An 18234-nucleotide genomic window follows, 5' to 3' on the forward strand; every position below is an offset into this window, starting at 1 on the left:
CCTGTCACGATGAATGATGTCACACTTACATTAGACACATTACACAGGCCGTAGAAAGTCATGGTGTATAGCAAATGTTTCTGCAACATTATATTATTGGTAAAATGCTGGCACACAGAACTCACCATCTAACTCAGTGCACTCAGTGCAGTGCACTCATACGGTAGGCTTGGCTTGTGCACTTACGCCGAGAGGAAAGATTCCCAACTGCCTCAACTTAAATTTCTGCTCTGTATTTGATCAGGAAATGTGCACAATCAGTGCTGTTTACCTAAGAAAATGTCAAAAACGATTGCGATCAGACAGAAAATACATTTGTAACACAGTTCAATTGACAAATATCAATATTTACTGGATGTTGTTCGGTTTTATTGTTCGTTTTTTTAGGATTCATGATGACCGCTGAGGCTCGCCTGACCTCACGCCACTGGCATATAGGAAAACTTTGAAATAAGTCTTTGAGGCTTGCTCCAGATGGGAGTGTCAAATCTATCTCAGAGTGCCATAGTCCCGCCTCACAGTGTGACTTGAGGGTATAAAATGAAGGAAGTTCACAGTATGCGGGACGCAATCTGCAGTTGGAGTTCACATACGAACTCTTTCGAAGAAGCACACGTCTATCAAATGCTATAACCACCGCTTGCACAGTCATCGGTGTCGGTTTCATTCCACATCCAAGCTCGAAGCTTTCCTCCAGTCAGCCGGCCACACGGAGCTCACCATGGCCGGGGAGGGCTCCGACCAGCGGGCGCTGCAGTATGAACAAACTTTGGTATGTTGCATTGCTGTCACTCTGAACTTTGCTCGCATGTCACTCACAAACATCACGTACTATGCGCTGTTGAGGCAAGCCGATCTTTTCCAAACACACCACCGAAATCACTGAGACGCATCGACATTTAAATAATGCCGGGTTAAATTGTCATACTAATGGCCACAGAGAAATATACCGCTCTTTCTACGAGATTCGCCACAGTTGTGTGTCGGCGCGGTTTGCAATGAATGAACAACGTCGACGTACACATGCTGTATTTTCAGCAATAAAGTTTGAGCTCTTGGCCCATTGTTCATCTATCCTTTAAGTTTTGCAAGCGAACATTTGTTGTCAACAATGAAGCAATGCAGTGGTTGCAAGACTATGGCAAAACGTGTGGATGTGACACCTTCACTGCCTACTGTATTTCCATAAATAACCGTTTAATCAAATATGCAAAATATGTTCTTTGCAACACATAATGCCTGCCAATAGATACATATTTGTTTACATTTCAAAACAATTGCATGATACAGCATTGAAAACCTATGCATCATCATTATACATCGTATACATCATCTATCAAGAGTGTTCAAAGTTTGCGCCGAGGGCCATTTGCAGCCTACAGCTTTGTATTAATGATATATTATTAGACACAAGGTCTCTATGTTGATGTTTTCTACAGGTAGCTTAGCACAGGAATGTCCAAAGTCAAGTCCACTCGCAGCTCAATTTTTATTGGCTATGGAGAATATTGTGTACATAAAATTCTATTATTATTGCACCTTTAACATGCATGGGATGCGTTATAATGTGCGACCATTGTAGTACGTATGAAAGTGTTAGCAGGGTTACGATAGCATCTATTGTACGGAGTAGACTGACAGTCCTATCACAGTGTGTTTCTGAGCAAGGGCGAACAGCTAGCGCCAAATCTAAAAAAAATCTATCTGTGGCGGTACAAATGTATTTGTGGCATTAACCACAGGTATGTTTTAATAAAAAAATATAATAAAAGTGAATAATATCAAAGTGGCCCCCACATATTTTTATTTTTGCCCATTTTGCCCTCGCTGACATTCCTGCCACACTGAAACCTTTACTGCCTTGTTTAATCTGTTGAGGTTTGAATTAAATGCTCACTTTTTAGCAGAATTTGCACCAATATGGTGGGTGAAAAGCTTTGCAACGTGTGGCAAATCTACTGTATAGTGTCCTTTTTAAGCATTGGCTTTTTCTGATTTGTTTAGGAATGAAAGGATGTTTTACAATCACAGCTAAGGCTTAGGCATTACTTGAATTAAACGTGTTCTATACAGTAGATTTGAGTGCTAGGAAGTATACAGTATATACTGTAATTCAGTGAATATGTAAAGTAAACATGGGGTTTACTGTCTCACTTGATATGAGTTTATTTTTTGCAGTGGTTTTCATATTTCTTACTTCCTATACATTTTGTGACAGCAGGATTGACAAAGTCATCCTCCTGAATTGGACTATTTACTTTTCTGGACTTCGATGTCATGCTACCTTTTTTGTACCTGCTCGTCTTTTTAGGAATTAGGGATATGATACTCAGAATTACTCAGAATGATAACAGTTGTAGTTTGAGTGAGTGGACTGTGTGTGTGTGTGTGTGTGTGTGTGTGTGTGCAAGGATATAAATGTCTCTATGAGCTTTTCTAGTTCAAAGTTGTAAGACTCTTCTATTTGAAGAGACCACTCGTACTTTTATAGGCCAACCGGACCCATTCAGCAGCAACAGGCCGTGTGTCTCTGGGTCTCTGTTTCCTTTTCTTGATCAACCTTCCTTGTAAAAAGCCCCCCCTCACACGCACACACATACACACACACCACCCTCCATGCCATTTAATCTGTGTATGTGTGTTTGAGAGATTACACAACGGGCTACCCGCTGATTCAGCACTGGACGCTCTGTCACCCTGGCGGGGTCTCATGCTTCGACTGGAGGAACGTGCATAAGCAGCTTTCTAAACCAAAAATGTCCCCCTGCCCCTCCTTCTCTGTTTGTTATCCAATCATTATGCTGATAATTTGTGGATAAATAAAGCCTCTATATAGAAACAAATAACTCCACTACCAGAATAGCAATGGATAAATGATCTATGGCCTTGTTGCTTGTAGTAACATGGTGTCTTTGTGTGAGAGTGGCGCTTGTGTGGGTTTGTTATGGGCAGCTGATGCTCAAAGGGCCCACTGTAGTTTGACTGTGAGAGAGGCTGTATAGCTCACTGCAGAAATGTTGGCAGAGCCCGCCGAGTTGTGGAAGCAACAGTTTGTGTATGCGTGGTATTGGTTATATAGTAGCTCACAAGAGTACACAATTCTTAGTTTAGTAACAAACTTCAGCAACAAATGTATAAGATCTTCTCAAAGAGTAGGACTATAAACACCGAAAGCTGGATGTACAGTCACTTAGAGTAGTCAGTGGACAGCTTGTAGATTTACTGGCCTCTGAAAATAAGACAAAAAAGTCTTCCCTCGCCGCTTTGAGGCTCGAATTTAAAAAATATATTAATTAATAGGGAAGCAATATACCATGTATATATATTTTTTTTAAGCCAATACCGATAACCTCCTGCTTCTTAAGACTGATACAAATAACCAATAACTTATTTTTATCTATTATTTTTTAAAATTTAGATTACCTGTAGTTTGTGCACACATGGAGGTAAGAATGACTCAAACAAGGGTGGATTTGACTAATTGTACATGTAGGTTTGTCCTAAACAACTATTATATCATCACTACTATTAGAAAAACATTTTAAAAAATAGCGGCGGCTCAAGTAAAAACCGTGGCTCCAAGGAGTTTACTAGCCAACAAAAGCTGGGATCTTCAACGATGACAAAGGGCTGGCCGTCCAGTCTGTCGTCTGTCAACTCACTGTAGTCCTCAGGTCGTCTCTGGCACATTGTTTGCACCTTTTAGACACCGTGGCGATAGGAACAAGCCCCGGGCGTTGTCGCGATGCTGGCATTTCAAGTGGATAATGAGGTTTGATTTGTTGAAGATCCCTAGTCACGAATTGTTTGCAGAACTTTTGGTGCCACTGGTGTTTCTCTGAAACAGTGAAGAAATCCCTCTTGATTAACGTCATTTTTGTTTACCAGTGAGTTTGAGAAAGGGAGCGCTTGATTTGCTCATAACGCTCTTGCAGCACTGTACGAGTCATCTCGCCTCATTGGAGCATTTTCTTTTTTTAAATTATCGGTTATCAGAGCAATTTTTTTATGTTATTGGATTTATCAGTATGACGTCATAATTTTGACGATAATTATCAGTTCGGTATTTAGTGTGCACCCCTATCAGTTAAGAAATTCTGTTTTGTGCATTGCATATTTGAGCAAATTGCAGTTCCATACTTTTGATTTATTTGTCATACTTCATTTTCAACCATAAAAATGGCTAAATGAACTAAAATACAAATATTTTTATACGTTTTATATTTTTTTATATATTCATTCAGAAGATGTGTTAAAAAATGTTGATGATATGGATATGTAGTATTCTACACTGGTCACTAGGTGTCAGTAATGTTGCTATAATGTTCGGTGAGACACACAAGCACCAGGCTTGTCAGACGCAGAAACAACAGGTTTTTATTGCAGGTTTATATCACAACAGGAACAATAATCCCTAATAAAAACACAGGCTTCCGTTGCGGCTGAAACCCCCCCAAAATGAAACACACCCCTTACATCACTTCCTATGCGTCTTTCACTCCGCTCCACTAGGGAGCATATTTATAGTCACACACACGAACACAAGTCTTATCTATGTCTTAAATGGCTTGTTTTCTGGTATTATTTCTACTATATTGGATTATACAAGTGTTGGGCTCTAATAATGTTAAAAAATGTGTTTTGAGAAGGTTGTAAACAGGTTTTCTATGCTCTAACAACTAAAATATTCCATTTATAAATAACAAATCCCACTTTGTGGAAATTCATGTATAACTATCGGGTCTGGAACCAATTACCTTGATAAACGAGGGATTAGTGTACATTACTGATTACTGTCTACGTAGTTGGAACCTCACAGTGAACTAGGGATGCTCTGATCATGGTTTTATGCTGCCGATTCTGATACCGATCATCCATGAGTGACATCTGATACCGATACCGATCATTCATTGTATTTCTGTTGACTGGTATTGGCCAGGGGTGCGGTAAAAAGGGCAAAATTCAGGGCAATTCCAAGGTCCTCCGACTACCAGTGAACCAAAAAAAATGGTAATTACTAATAAAATGAATAATTAATTAACAAAAAGCCCCCCCTCGCTTTTTAGGGTGTTTTTTTTTTCCCCCATGGGGACCAGAATTCCTGGCTGTACCCCTGCTATTGGATATATGATATGAAAAAAGGAACCATAAAATGGCCTTAAATTAGACAAAAACGTATTTGACTTACTTTTTCAAGAGAACATATATCACTGGTGAAACTTACAGCGGATAAGACGCCTTCTTTAAGGAGAGCTTGGCCGTGAGAGTACATTGGTGGAGCTCTACCAGGACATCCAGGCAGGAGGAGTAAGAGAGCAGTCGGCGATCCCGGTGTCTTCCACCGCTGACGAAGGCTGGTCATCTCGCCGGGTGAATTAAATTAAATTTAAAGTCTGAAAAGTTGCAAATGTGTGTTGTGCATAGACACCTCCCTTGTTGGGTTTCTGCAGTAAACAATGCAGGGCGTGAGATCGTACTGGTAAAATGTCTTTCTGGTTGGCACGTCTGTTAGTGTTTTTATTCATCTTTGAACGACGCTGGTGCCAGCAAGTCATACAGTGGTCTGTACAGATGAATAGTAGCCGGTTGTCAATAGTATTTCAAATTGGGAGGGGGTGTGAAGAAATGTCTGTGCCCTGGCATGAATTAAAAGTTTCCAGTCCGGCCTTCAAACACTTTGCCGTTTTACAATGGCTGTAAATCAGATTCCCTCGCTAATCATTGATATATTAACTAGACTTTACGCCATCAGCATTTTGGGGGCCAATCACCGCTAAGTGAGTTTAAATAATATAAATAAATCTATGGCTGCAATGGTTTGGAAAAATAATCTTGTCATCCCCTGCCCAATGATGTGATCGCAACAAAAAGGTAGTGTCTTGTAACGGACTGGGTTATGTTAGCAGTGACAACATGATGTTATTCATGTTGGTGTTTCTATATTCCGAAGGTCAGTGAAGGCACCTTAGGCACGACTTGGTGTGACAGTGATGTGTGTTAAGTGTGTGGAAAATGCAGAGGACATTGCTTTGCGATCATGCCGTCAGTCCTGTGTGTTGTTTTTGCCGTAGCATGCAGGCACTTTTCCGTCATTTACTAACATTTTGCCTTCCTGCTGAAATATGTAAACTAGTGGTGTCTAAAGTGCACCTGGGGGGGCCATTTGCAGCATGTGACTCATCTTTATTGGCCCGAGGCATGTAGTGCAATTAAAATAAACAACAAAAAACAGCATACATGGAAAAAGAGAGCAAGAAAGACATAAAATAGAGCAAGAAAGACCCCTAGAAGTAGAAGTAGAAAGCGTTGTTGTTTACAACACGGCGACAAGCGTGAGCTTAAACGTTTGTGTTTGATAAAGGATCATCTGTTGATCACGGTGATCTTTATGAGCCAAATCATAAAGATGTCTGTGTTTTCAAATATCCGCCACCAGGGGCTCTTGCTCGTCCACCATGTTTTTCCGTGCGGGACTGACCGCGTAGTTAGAAAATTTCTTAGGTGGGCGGTACAGAAAATTTGGGCTGCGCGGAGGGGAGTGGCTCCAAAAGTGACGTCAGGCGTCAAGCATAAACCGAGCTTAAGGCAAGGGTCGGGAACCACATATTTTAATATATATTTCCATAAGAGTCATATAATATTTTTTAACACTGAATACAACTAAATGTGTGCCTTTTTAAGCAAGACCAACAATTTTAGAATATATTAAATCTCTGAATTTATCCTTTTTAATATCATTGTTATACTGATGCTAACCAATAATAAATACAAAAATACTTCTCACCATGAATGCGACTTCTGCCGCTGCATGGCTTTGCACCGTACTGTGTATCTGTCTGTCTTTTCGCCATCTTCGTCAGAAGGGTTTGCTCTGCAGAATTAATTAGCTGATTATTTGATTAAAAGAGGGAAGTTCTCCTCTCAATGACCCAGGTAGGCTACCGCATTATCCATGGTGTCTGACGCGGAAAATATCGGAAGGACAGCTGGCATTGGTTTTGGCCACCCGCATTGCGGTAGAAAATGAATGGATGGATTAAATGCATAGGAAAGTTCTATATTTTGAACGTTACCATTAATACTGTGATTTCTGTGATTTTTTTCCTTCTAAAATGTCAGTGGGGGAAAAAAAAAATGAATACATTTTATAGTGTTAAGAAATTTCTGAGAGTCAGCTGCAGTCAACAAAAGGGCCACATCTGGCTCCCGAACCATAGGTTCCCTACCCTGGTCCAGGGTCTAACCGTTACTCGATTAATCAAAACAACAAGCGTCAGATTAATCGACTAAGAAAATAATCATTAGTTGCAGCCCTGTTGAACAATCAGGTCCACTTTAAATTGTGTATGTAATTTGTAGTCTTGTCCCCCGACATATTGCCTTTATGCCATTAAACAAAAAAACAGGAAAATTTCATTGTGTGTCGAAGTAGAATGGAAGCTAATAATCAACGAGCACTTTGTTTATGCCTGTGCTTTGGCCATCTCTCAATTTGTTTTAAGTCAAGGTCATTTTTCCACTGACATTGCTTTGGTATTTTTATTATGCCGTATTTAGCTGGTGACATATTTTCCACCATGGTGGAAACTTTCCTTACTTTTCCTGTTATTACTCTATCATACCTTGTTGGTTTTGTCTTCTTCATTTATTTGTTTGAGAGGTGAAGGTCAATCACTCCTTGACCACAGTTTTAGAAGTGTGTGCGAAGAGGACTGTAGGCGTAATGTTTGCGCAGAGCTAAGTTCTGAATATCTTGGCTCTCTGTGCAGATAAGCATCAAAAGCTTTCAGTGGTTTTTTTGTTGTTTTTTTTTTTTTGCCTTGGCTGTTGTTTGCCAAAATGATCAAACCAGCTCTATTTACTCGAAGCACTTCTAGTGTGAATAGATCTCAAAGTTCAATCACACGTTTGCCAGAAAAGGAAAACATTTGCAAGCCTTTGTAATTTGGCTTATAAGTGGCTAAGAGAGCATGACATGCCCGTAAGTAGAAATAAGGGCAGAATTGATCACACAGGCTGGGCTGTGCTGATGATTAATCACCGAGCGATAGAGAGAAGTACAGCGTAAGATCAATGGCTTAAAACATGAACAGATAAGACATTTTTGTTGTTCAAGTGTTTTGATATAATTTCATTCAAAATAATGTTTATTATCGATAGACCATCAACCTGAAGCAATATTTAATGAAACAAATACTTGTCATCACAACGGCCATCATTACTCTAATTTATCGCTGCGTCATTGATTAGCATGTAAACTGCAAATAATAAACGAGCAAGTAACGTTTAAAGGTGTCATTCAAACAGAAAGTAAAAGACAAAAAAACCCAACAATGAATGCAGAATCATGCATCGGCCTCACAGCAACACTCGTAGCACTTATAAATGTAAAATACTGATAACAGCTGTGATTTGCAGTAGCAAATAGTATATTTGTTGACATAAATAGCTGATACTGGCCTGTCAAAACTTAGCAAAACGTTGTATAGTTAATAGGATATTAATAGGATATGGCTTTTTAAAATGGGCTCCACTTTTAAACGTTGATGTCTGTGGGTCGGGAAGAGATTCACAATTCACATTCACACACTCGGTATTCACCGCCTCACAAATTTGCAGATTTTTGGTCAAAAAATATTTTTTGAATTAATCTAAAAAAAAAATAATAATAATTTTAAAAAACTACCTATTTTCAAGGAAAAATAGTTTTTTTTTTTTTTTTTTCTGCAGAAAACATGTGATTCACCCTAAATTGGTCATTTCTCGATACGTGATAGTACCACTGTTAAAAAAGCCCACCATTTTCACATGATTGTCTGTATGCTTTACTGACCTTTCATCAAGCGTTTATATTTTGCACATTGTTGGGCGGTCCTTTAATGCACCATGGTTGTGATGAAACTTATATGTAACAATCTGGCCTCAAAACTTGCAGCAAAGTGAACACAAGTTAATAAGTGATCGTAGGTTGTTACTGGAATTACAACAAGCAAGCAGTGTGGATTATGTAGACTCGGCTTGGAGAAACGCCTTCTCTTCTGCCTTTTAGTCTTTTGTTACTGTGTTCTGGGCCGCACGGTGGCCTAGCGGTTAGCATGTTGGCCACACAGTCAGGGGATCGGGAAGATCTGGGTTTTAATCTCCGTTGGGCATCTCTGTGTGGAGTTTGCATGTTCTCCTTGTGTGTGCGTGGGTTTTCTCCGGGTACTCCAGTTTCCTCCCACATTCCAAAAACATGCATGTTAGGTTAATTGGCGACTCTAAATTGTCCATAGGTATGAATGTGAGTGTTTGTCTATATGTGCCTTGTGATTGGCTGGCGACCAGTCTATGGTGTACGCCGCCACTCCCCTGAAGGCAGCTGGGATAGGCTCCAGCATGCCCCCACGACCCTAACGAGGATAAGATGAGGATCAGCGGCATAGAAAATGGATGGTAAAGTGTTTTGCCCTTCGTGGCCACTGTACTGTATGCATAATTTAGCGTTTGTGTTAAATGTGACCAGATATGGCCAAGTCACCTTGAAGTGGCTGTGTTTCAAAATAAGCAGCCAATTCTTCGTTGGCACATCAGAAGACGGATGATCACTATCAGCTGTTTATGCTCTAGGTTTTGTTTTTTTTTAACTTGGAGCAGATTTTTGTCTTAAACACATGTTTTAGATATAATTATGTTTACATATAAATTGCATATCATGAAAGAGGGAGGCAGGGAGGCTTCATACATTTAGATTCTTTTTTTTTTTCTTTTCTTTTTTTAAAATTCACCCTCACTTTTTGCTGGTACTTCTGCAAAAGTTAGAATCGTATTGTGCCAGCTTTTGAACAATTAATCTTCTTTAATGTGCAAGTTGTCTCTCTTCCGAGCATACATCATTTATCCTGTTTACATGAATGTAAAAATCAGACCAACCGATAACAACAGATAAGATAGTTGAGGAGGATTTCATCAGTGTGCAGATGTTTGTCACAAAAAAGGGGATGTGTGGTTACCGTGTTATGATTTAAAAGAGCCATTTATGGTGTAGCTGTTTTTATACTCTTGTCAGTGTTAATTTTACACAGAGAGACGTGTCCTCACATGCTGATTAGTCAACTCAACTATGTTTGAACACCCCAGTGTTCTCCAGTGACGTGTACTGTATATTTTCTGTGAACAGCAAAGAAGCGTTACTCAAACTCTTACTTAAATCCATTGTATGTCACCAGCTCAAGATTACATTTTTGTCAACCAAAAAACATACAGGAATTCCATCACCGCATATTATGTTATCAAATGTCAGTCTATCGTTTTTCAAGTTGTGAATTAAACTTCCCCAAAAAAATGGCGTGCATTTTTGTTGATTGGTCCCTCACGGCTGCCTGGTATTCACACATGTGCATGGCTCAGATCAACGGTTCCCAAGTGTTACATTTAAAATTTTAAACTCGTGGATAGACCTTGGTAATGTTATCAACACAAACTTCAAACATTGCAAAACACACACACACCCAACATACCAGAGCTCGAGACATCTTCCATTTCCCATAGCAACCCTCCGTAGTTCACTCTTTCTTAAATGTAAAGTACATAACTCGGTGTCCACTCGGTGTTAGACTTTTGTTTAAATAATCGTATTTTACTCTTTTATACACAAAAAAATCACTTTAGTTGCAGAGTTGAGTAATTATTCCATGAATATATACAATTGTAATCATCATGGGGTTTGTTTTTCCATGGAATTATGTTCTTCAAAATTTTCATCGGCAGGCGGACACGAAGGTTATGTACGTTTCACTAATGATTACACAACTTTTTTTTTTTTTTACACTGAGAATATTTGAATAAAACACATTAGAAACCAATTTCAGACATCATTCTTTAATTGTAAGTAGAAATCATGACAAAATTATCAGAGAAAATATTGTTAATTTCACAACAAAAGTAGACATGCTTTACATGTAACATTTCAATGTCCAAATATAAACACGTTTTTACAACATAGCCGTGCTAGCGCAAAATAAAAACATGAACAGGCTTAAGTTATGGTTTGGTAAGCTTCCTCACGCTATAAACGTCAGAGTGATAGGGATAGTACACATTGTTAGAACAACAATTTCAAATACTACTCAAGTTGAAGACAGGCAAGGGTACCCTTGATCTGAGCCATGCACATATGCATTTCATACCGCATTCATGTCCATAGCACTTCCACACACACACACACACACACACACACACACACACACACACACAAAAGCAGTCTGAGAGAACAATTTTCTGTCATGCCGTTGGTTACGATAGGCTATACATTCAACGATAGCAAACGCCAGTAGCTGAACTTTGTCAATCCATAAATTTGCTGACAACAAACATGTCTAATCCACGTGCGTGTGTTATGTACTGCAGAGTGTACATTACATACTCAAAGCAGGAACAGGGCGAGTGCAGTACGTACGAATATTAGTTCCATCTAGGCAGCCGCTCTCTGTGACTTTAACTCCAGTTCCAGAGACCGGGAGGGGAAGCCATTGGAGAATTATGCAGTGTTTTTTTTTCCCCCTTGTGGATAAGGATTCTTGTTTCTCAAACATTCTCGTTTGTATGTGGAACTTTTCAGAAACGAAAAGAGAACTTCCCTTTTTATCGTAAATAAGAAAAGGGCAAGTGGCGACCCACAAGCTGGATAGATCTTGCCTTGGAATAGTGCCGCCCTCTTTAAAAAATAAAAAATAATTCAAAAATAAAGCCGAAAGATATTTTAATCACTACCGCACACCAGCGAGGGAGCTTTTACTGGTTCTGATGTGTGAAACCTGGATTATCCTCCAGCTTTGAGGCGTCATTGTACGTACACCGGCTCGCTTCTCACCCTGCAAACCTTGCAGAGTAGCTTGACAGACACCTCACCCTGACGCGGAGCGTAAAGGCTGTGATTGGGCCGTGTTTTATGCAAAATTTCCTGTGAATACAACTCCTCCAGAGGGCGTACAGCCCATCTTTAGGAACGCCTTCTCCTCCAATTTCAAATCAATATTTGCAATAAAGTGGGGCAGGGACTACAGTATATCTGGCTGTGGAAACAAGAGGGGGTCAAACATTTTGAGAGGAGCCATGATGGGACAGGAGGTCTACATTTTCCGCTCGAGATTGTATATTTTTGCTTCAATCAATCACAATCTAAAATATATCTAAGACTGTGACTCTGAAATGGACAGGTCGGAGGTTCAGAGTCGAGTTTTAGCTTGCCGTGGGTTAGCAGTTAACAGCAACAATAGCCCGAGTTTTTATTAGGGATTATTGTACCTGTTGCGAGATAATTCAAACCTGTAAGAAAAGGCATTGAAGTCTGGCGTTGTGTCTCACCGAACATCACAGTAACATTACTGACACCTAGTGACCAGTGTTGAATACTACATACCATTCACAGCGTTGTTGAATGCATCTTGTGGATGCCTGATATGTATTTTACTTTATTTAGCAATTTATGCTTAATTTAGGCAAAAATATGTAAAATTTGCTTAAATATTCATAAAAAAAGATAATAATTCATCTTTATTCATATATTTTTTTAAAAACGTGAGAGTGAAGCCCCGAAATTCGAACCGAGAAGTGGCGAGGGACGACTGTACTGTGTGTGCGTGTGTGTATTTAAGAGTCACGTCCAACTCAGTCGTCTATGCTCACTGTTCCGGAGAAGAAATAGCTTCCATTTTATTTTTACTGCAAGTGGGTGTTTGCTTTCCACTCATATAGCGATATAGGGCCCATCCTGTCACAGCGAGTGTACCATAGCCAGTCCTACTCATTAGGATGGTGTGTCTGTGTGTGTGTCTGTGTGTGTGCGTGAGAGAGCGAGAGAGAGATTGAGTTGTTTGTATCAATAAAATCGTTTGTCCAATTACAGTATGTGCATCTGCATGCAAATGACTCCCATTAGTGTTGCAATTACCACTATTCGGTCCTGTGTTATACAATACCCTTCGAGGGTATACTGCACCTTTTTCAAGGCGGATGCAGCATTTTGCCTTGTTTTTTTTCTTTTGTTGGATCAATAAATGAGTATTTTCTACTTTCATCATACTTGCATTCCTTCATCTATACATTTCCATTCATCCAGCTGTCCCTCCCAGTGCTCCTCACCTTCATGATTGCTTTCTTTGCCCCTCCTCAATAGAGCTGTTGGGCACAACCAATAGCACATCCCTTCCCGAAAGGGTTGGGAAGAGAAGAGTGTGAGAAAAGAACACGTAAGACACTGCGGGATGATGCACTGTGTGTTGCACTGTGCAAGGCTTAGGCATGTGCAGGCTGTGTCAGGACATGTTGATCTGCAAGAGCACAAACGCAATGTTAGCACATTTAAGGGTTTCCCCTAGGATTTTTTTTGGATCTGTGGTGATGCGCTGCATGAGAGGCAGACTGCCACAGCTGTGTCGTGCCGCCGCTGCGTCGCTGTGGCAGCAATTTTCTTTTTTTTATTTAAAAAAATAAAAATTTGCTGTCGGTCAGACTGTCGTTTTCACTGGCGTGAACAAGATATGCATTAATTAACTTTAAATACCTTTCTCTCTGCCTTTTCTTCCTCTCCTGATCTGTCAAGTGCCAACAGGGCGGACAGGCAATTCCAGTGTGTCAATATAAACCGCAGTTGAAGTTTTTATGACATTTGTTATATTATTTCTAAATAATTGTGACCAATACGTGAATAATACATGTATCTATATACTGTAGCACAGGGGTCCTCACACGTTTTCAGCCTGTGAGCTTCAGGTTAACATTACCGCTGTCTGTGTACTGCCAAGTGAAAATGAACAAACATCTTATATTGTAGGTGGCACGCCTGTTTTATGATGACTTCATGGAATAAGACAAAAATACATTTCAAGGAAAACAGCGGTTGCGGTTGCTCTGTGTGACTGGCCGTTCACAGAGCGTGAAGCGTGAATACATAATGAGGATTTACTTTCATAACGATTACGGACAATGACGAGATGTACTCGTTTCATGCTCGTATTCGGCAAAAATGCATTATCCGTAACGGATACTCATTTATAACGACTACCCGGCTCATCCCTAATATTTCGTATATTTATAAATATGAGTATTTATGTACATTGTACACGTATATCAGGGGTGCACACAATACAAATCTACCTGTTACTATCATACATACAATACAACTAGTATACAAAACACTAATGATTAGGGTTGCAGCTATTAAATATTTTAGTAATCGAGTATTCTATGTTTTCGAGTAATCGGAAAAAACATTATTAAAGTGCAATTCTAAATGCACAAGACAAAATAAAACACTTTGCTAAATAATGAACGATTTTTTTAGATAATCAAGGGTTTTATTTCTTAAATTCACATAGACACAGCTTCATTTTACTTAGAGCACTGCAAAAACTCATCTTATAAAGAAAATAGTATCTTATTTCTAGTCAGCCTGTCATAAGTTTAGGATTTAGAAATGCACAGGAGTCAACATAATGTAGTATGTTATTTAGTCTTAGAAAAGTGATTATTGTTTTTCTCCTTTTCCAGTAAATAGTTCAAGTCTGGGATGGGTAAATTCATCTACAAGGTTTACGGTGGAAGGGGAGTAATGTCGTCCACTGATTCAACCTCAAAAAAGCATCTCCATGCATACAGGGTTCTTTTAGCACTTATTTTTCCACCACAGAGTGTGTGCTTTTTGTGTAAAAGCGACAGGACTGCTTGTGTGATGGGATGTTAGCTTCTGCACTCTGCAGTCGCTCCAATCGCTTTATTAACAAGCGCAAACACAACACGTTGTCAACACACTCATACAGCCTGTGTCGCACTAGTATGCTCTGCAGTCTGGTTTCACTCGCACTAGCTGTTGAGTAAAAGATGACTTACCAAGCTATTTCGGTGACGTCGCTGGCGTTTTAGGTGAGATTGCTTCAGGAAGGGGCAGATTCGTCTCTGTAAGGAAATACCACCATGAATGTGGAATCCAATAATAAACAAAATAAACAAATAATAAACAAACGTTCCTTCTCCTCACGATGATGGCATTTCATTCACATTGTGTCAATTTCCGAGAGATTCTGCGTTTAACAGTAGATTTCGTTGACGCGGCAAATCATAGCACGCATAGCACTCGCTTGCAATCCTACGTCTCTTTGCTTCTGGCATTTCTGGTTACCCTCTGCAATTTTTGTTCTGTGATCGCTTTCTTTCAAGGAAGTAGCGCCACCTATTGTTTAAACTAAGAAGTACAAGACAGTTAAGCACATATTATATGCAGGGAATAGTCGGTTTATTTTTTTAGACTTGGACATGGGCCAGTTAAAAATGGATCGACCCGCCGGCTGTAGTTTTGGACACCCCCCTGCATGAAACAAAAGCTTGAATGTCGGGATGGTTTTCATTGATTCAACATCCAACCTAATAGCAATTGAGTAATGATCCTGCACGCTAATGGATAAAAAAACTGATAACACAGTACATGCACTGTCTGATATAGTTTTCACATAACAGCTCAGTGTTCTAGGCAGTGAATGACCCGCAGCAGATCAGATTAATTTAAGACCATAAGAGGCTTAAGATTGATGTGACTTTCAAAATAAACGACGGAAAAAAAACCTTCCAAGCATCCTTGTAAGCAACACGGTGAGTTTTGTAGGTGACATAAGTCAAGTCTATTTTATATTTCTTTAAATATTAACAGTAAATTAAATACTTATTGTAGTCATGTTTCGGATCTGACATATCCATTCATTATGAAGATGGGTACAAAATCACTAAAATGTTAACGTAATTGATTGGAATTTTCTTTTTTTTTTTTTGAACGGAGCAGAGCTTGGGAAGATAAGGTGAAGGGAAGGTACACAGGAGCGTAATTAAAGTATTGAACGCAATCGTGTCTACAGTTCTGGGAAACACACACATGCCCTTTTGAGCTCAGTAAATGTAAAGTTTCTTCACCAACACACTTGGCGTGTGGGTGTCTATGTTTTGCCTCCTTCCATGTCCAATAGTCGCCCCATACCGCAGGAGCCGAACGTGCCCGTGTTGGAGGTTGTTGTTTATGTTCATTGATCCACGGCCTTCTGTAGCGTGACCATAGCGTGACATCCTGTTTCTCTATTTAGCTCACTTACTCATCAGTCACGTGGGTCTGCAACTAATTTCGGTCAGTCAAGGTCACTTTCTTTTTATTTTTAATGCGGTCTTTGAGGTTCTCCCGATTTTCCCTTGTTAGGTTGGAATCTAGTCTTAAAGGAAAACTGCACATTTTTTTATAACTTTGCTCATCATCCACAATCCTTATGTGAAACATGAACACACGTCTTTCCCTTTTCTGTGTGTTCTGAAGAGAGAGAAACGGTTAGCATGAGGGAGCTATCAATGCATGTCATGGGATACAACTATAAAGCCCTCTAAAAAACAGTGTTTTTTGGTTTTATACACCGTACATGCTGTGACCATGCACTCACAAGTACATCCATGATAACACCTGTATGTAATACTTACAGTATTTTTCCGTATTTTGGTCATTTTAAACATTACCGGAACTTATTTCCTGGGCACATGGGGCCGGGTGGGGGTGGAGGCGGGGTTTTTAAGTCTCGGTAGCTGCATCACTACGCCAGGAAAAATAGTTCTTTGTGTTAGCTGCTACAATAACAATGGCGCTGTAGCTTGGTTTAAATGCAGATCAGTTATGTAAATAGAATACTGTTGGCGTTTTTAGGTGTTTCTTTGTTTTTTTTATGGCTTTGTAGTCCAAATAGGTGTGTCCCATTACGTGCATTGTTAGCTCCCACATGCTAGCACAATTTGAAGAGAAGTATTGGGTTTCTAGTAAGAAACTGTGTGAACCAGTCAAGTTCCTCTACACCAGAGATTCTCAACTGGTGGGTCAGGACCCAAAAGTGATTCGTGGTTCCCCGATTTCGGCTTTGCAAACATTTACATGCCACCAACCTCGTTTGCTTATTTTCATTAAAATCTCGCCACACTTTTGACTGCTTGAACCTACTTCTTATCCTCGCTAACTCCGCGTCTCGTTCCTGACTCACCATGTTTTCTTTCTGCGTCTTGTCCTCACGCATCTTCTTATAAATAAATAACTCTGTGGCCGCCTATCAATAAACATTTTTAGCAAGCAATGCGTCAACAATAACCCACTTTTTAAAAATCAACGTTGTCTATTATGTCGACTAATCGTTGCAGCCCTTGACATAACAGATCCTGGGTCAGTCAGCTGCGCTGCAAAAAAAGCACAGCTTTGGCGATTACAAAATCTCATTGTCTGAAATCGCACGTGTGATCAGAAAATGATGAAATCCTTTAGCTCCACCCACTGGGATGCAGCATCATTTTAAAAGCCCCTGAAATGAGCACAATGGGACCCATTTTAAAAATAAAAAAACATTTTAAACGGTATGTAAGAATATGCAGTGAATTAAGATCTTTATGAAGATACAGTATATTGCCCCCGGACATGATCAAATCGGTTCATGGCTTATTTGAACTCTCGTCTCAGACGCCGTCATTGGCCCCCAAAATCCTGATTGTGTAATGCTGGAATCACTTAAGGACAGAATTCCATTTGGTGACCTAGCCTCCACTACACAAGTAATGCGTGCGCGTTTGACACGCATGATGTTTTGTGTGACCTCAAATTTCTCTACTTATGGACCAAAGGCAAAATGACTGACTACCACTGCTGACTTACTTTTGCTTTGGTTGCTAACTACAATGCATTTAAAGCACACACCATCTATACTGTATGTGGGACATTATTTAACAATGTAGATTGCATCTTGGTCTTCTAACTCGGTCGGAGATGAATGGGTGACACATTGTGACACGCAAGCTATCTTTAACCTCTGATGATTTTTGTCACCAGCTTTGGAAAATGTATTTATTCACTTGTGACTGAAAACCTCATAGATAACAGACTGATAAACAGATCTTAAAACACAAAGATGACAGTTGTCGTTTGTCGGGCCTGAGCTGGTTATTTCCCACAATCATGTGATCTTCTGTAGCTGTCGATTTATTAAGTGTTGATGTTACCGCAGGTTTCAAACATTTTGCAGTGTCCTGGGATTGATAATGGGAAGGGGCCTATCTGTGCACAGTTAAATAGCCTGTGGCTGTGAATGGAAGGGTAAATAGTTGATGAGTCCAGGGTGTACCCTGCCACCCGGGTGAGTAAGTTGCCTCACTAAAGTCATGAATACGGTTTGGTGCAAACAAATTTGTGGCCTC

The 18234-nt window shown here is 39.8% G+C and overlaps 1 protein-coding gene across 3 annotated transcripts in view; it reads left to right on the plus strand.

Annotated features, from left to right (window-relative positions):
* The first annotated feature begins 438 nt into the window (after positions 1–438).
* clcn2c (chloride channel 2c) overlaps positions 439–18234 on the plus strand; it is a 128440-nt gene continuing 110644 nt past the window's right edge. For 2 of the 3 annotated variants that reach the window (XM_054793986.1, XM_054793985.1), the window contains exon 1: positions 442–772. In XM_054793986.1, coding sequence (XP_054649961.1) covers positions 722–772 — 51 coding nt within the window. In that variant the 5' untranslated portion in view covers positions 442–721. Of the gene's footprint in view, positions 773–18234 lie in introns of all 3 variants that reach the window. The other variant, XM_054793984.1, reaches the window with a different exon arrangement.

This window comes from Dunckerocampus dactyliophorus, chromosome 12 (genome assembly GCF_027744805.1).
Source record: "Dunckerocampus dactyliophorus isolate RoL2022-P2 chromosome 12, RoL_Ddac_1.1, whole genome shotgun sequence".
In the NCBI taxonomy this organism is placed as follows: Eukaryota; Metazoa; Chordata; class Actinopteri; order Syngnathiformes; family Syngnathidae; genus Dunckerocampus; species Dunckerocampus dactyliophorus.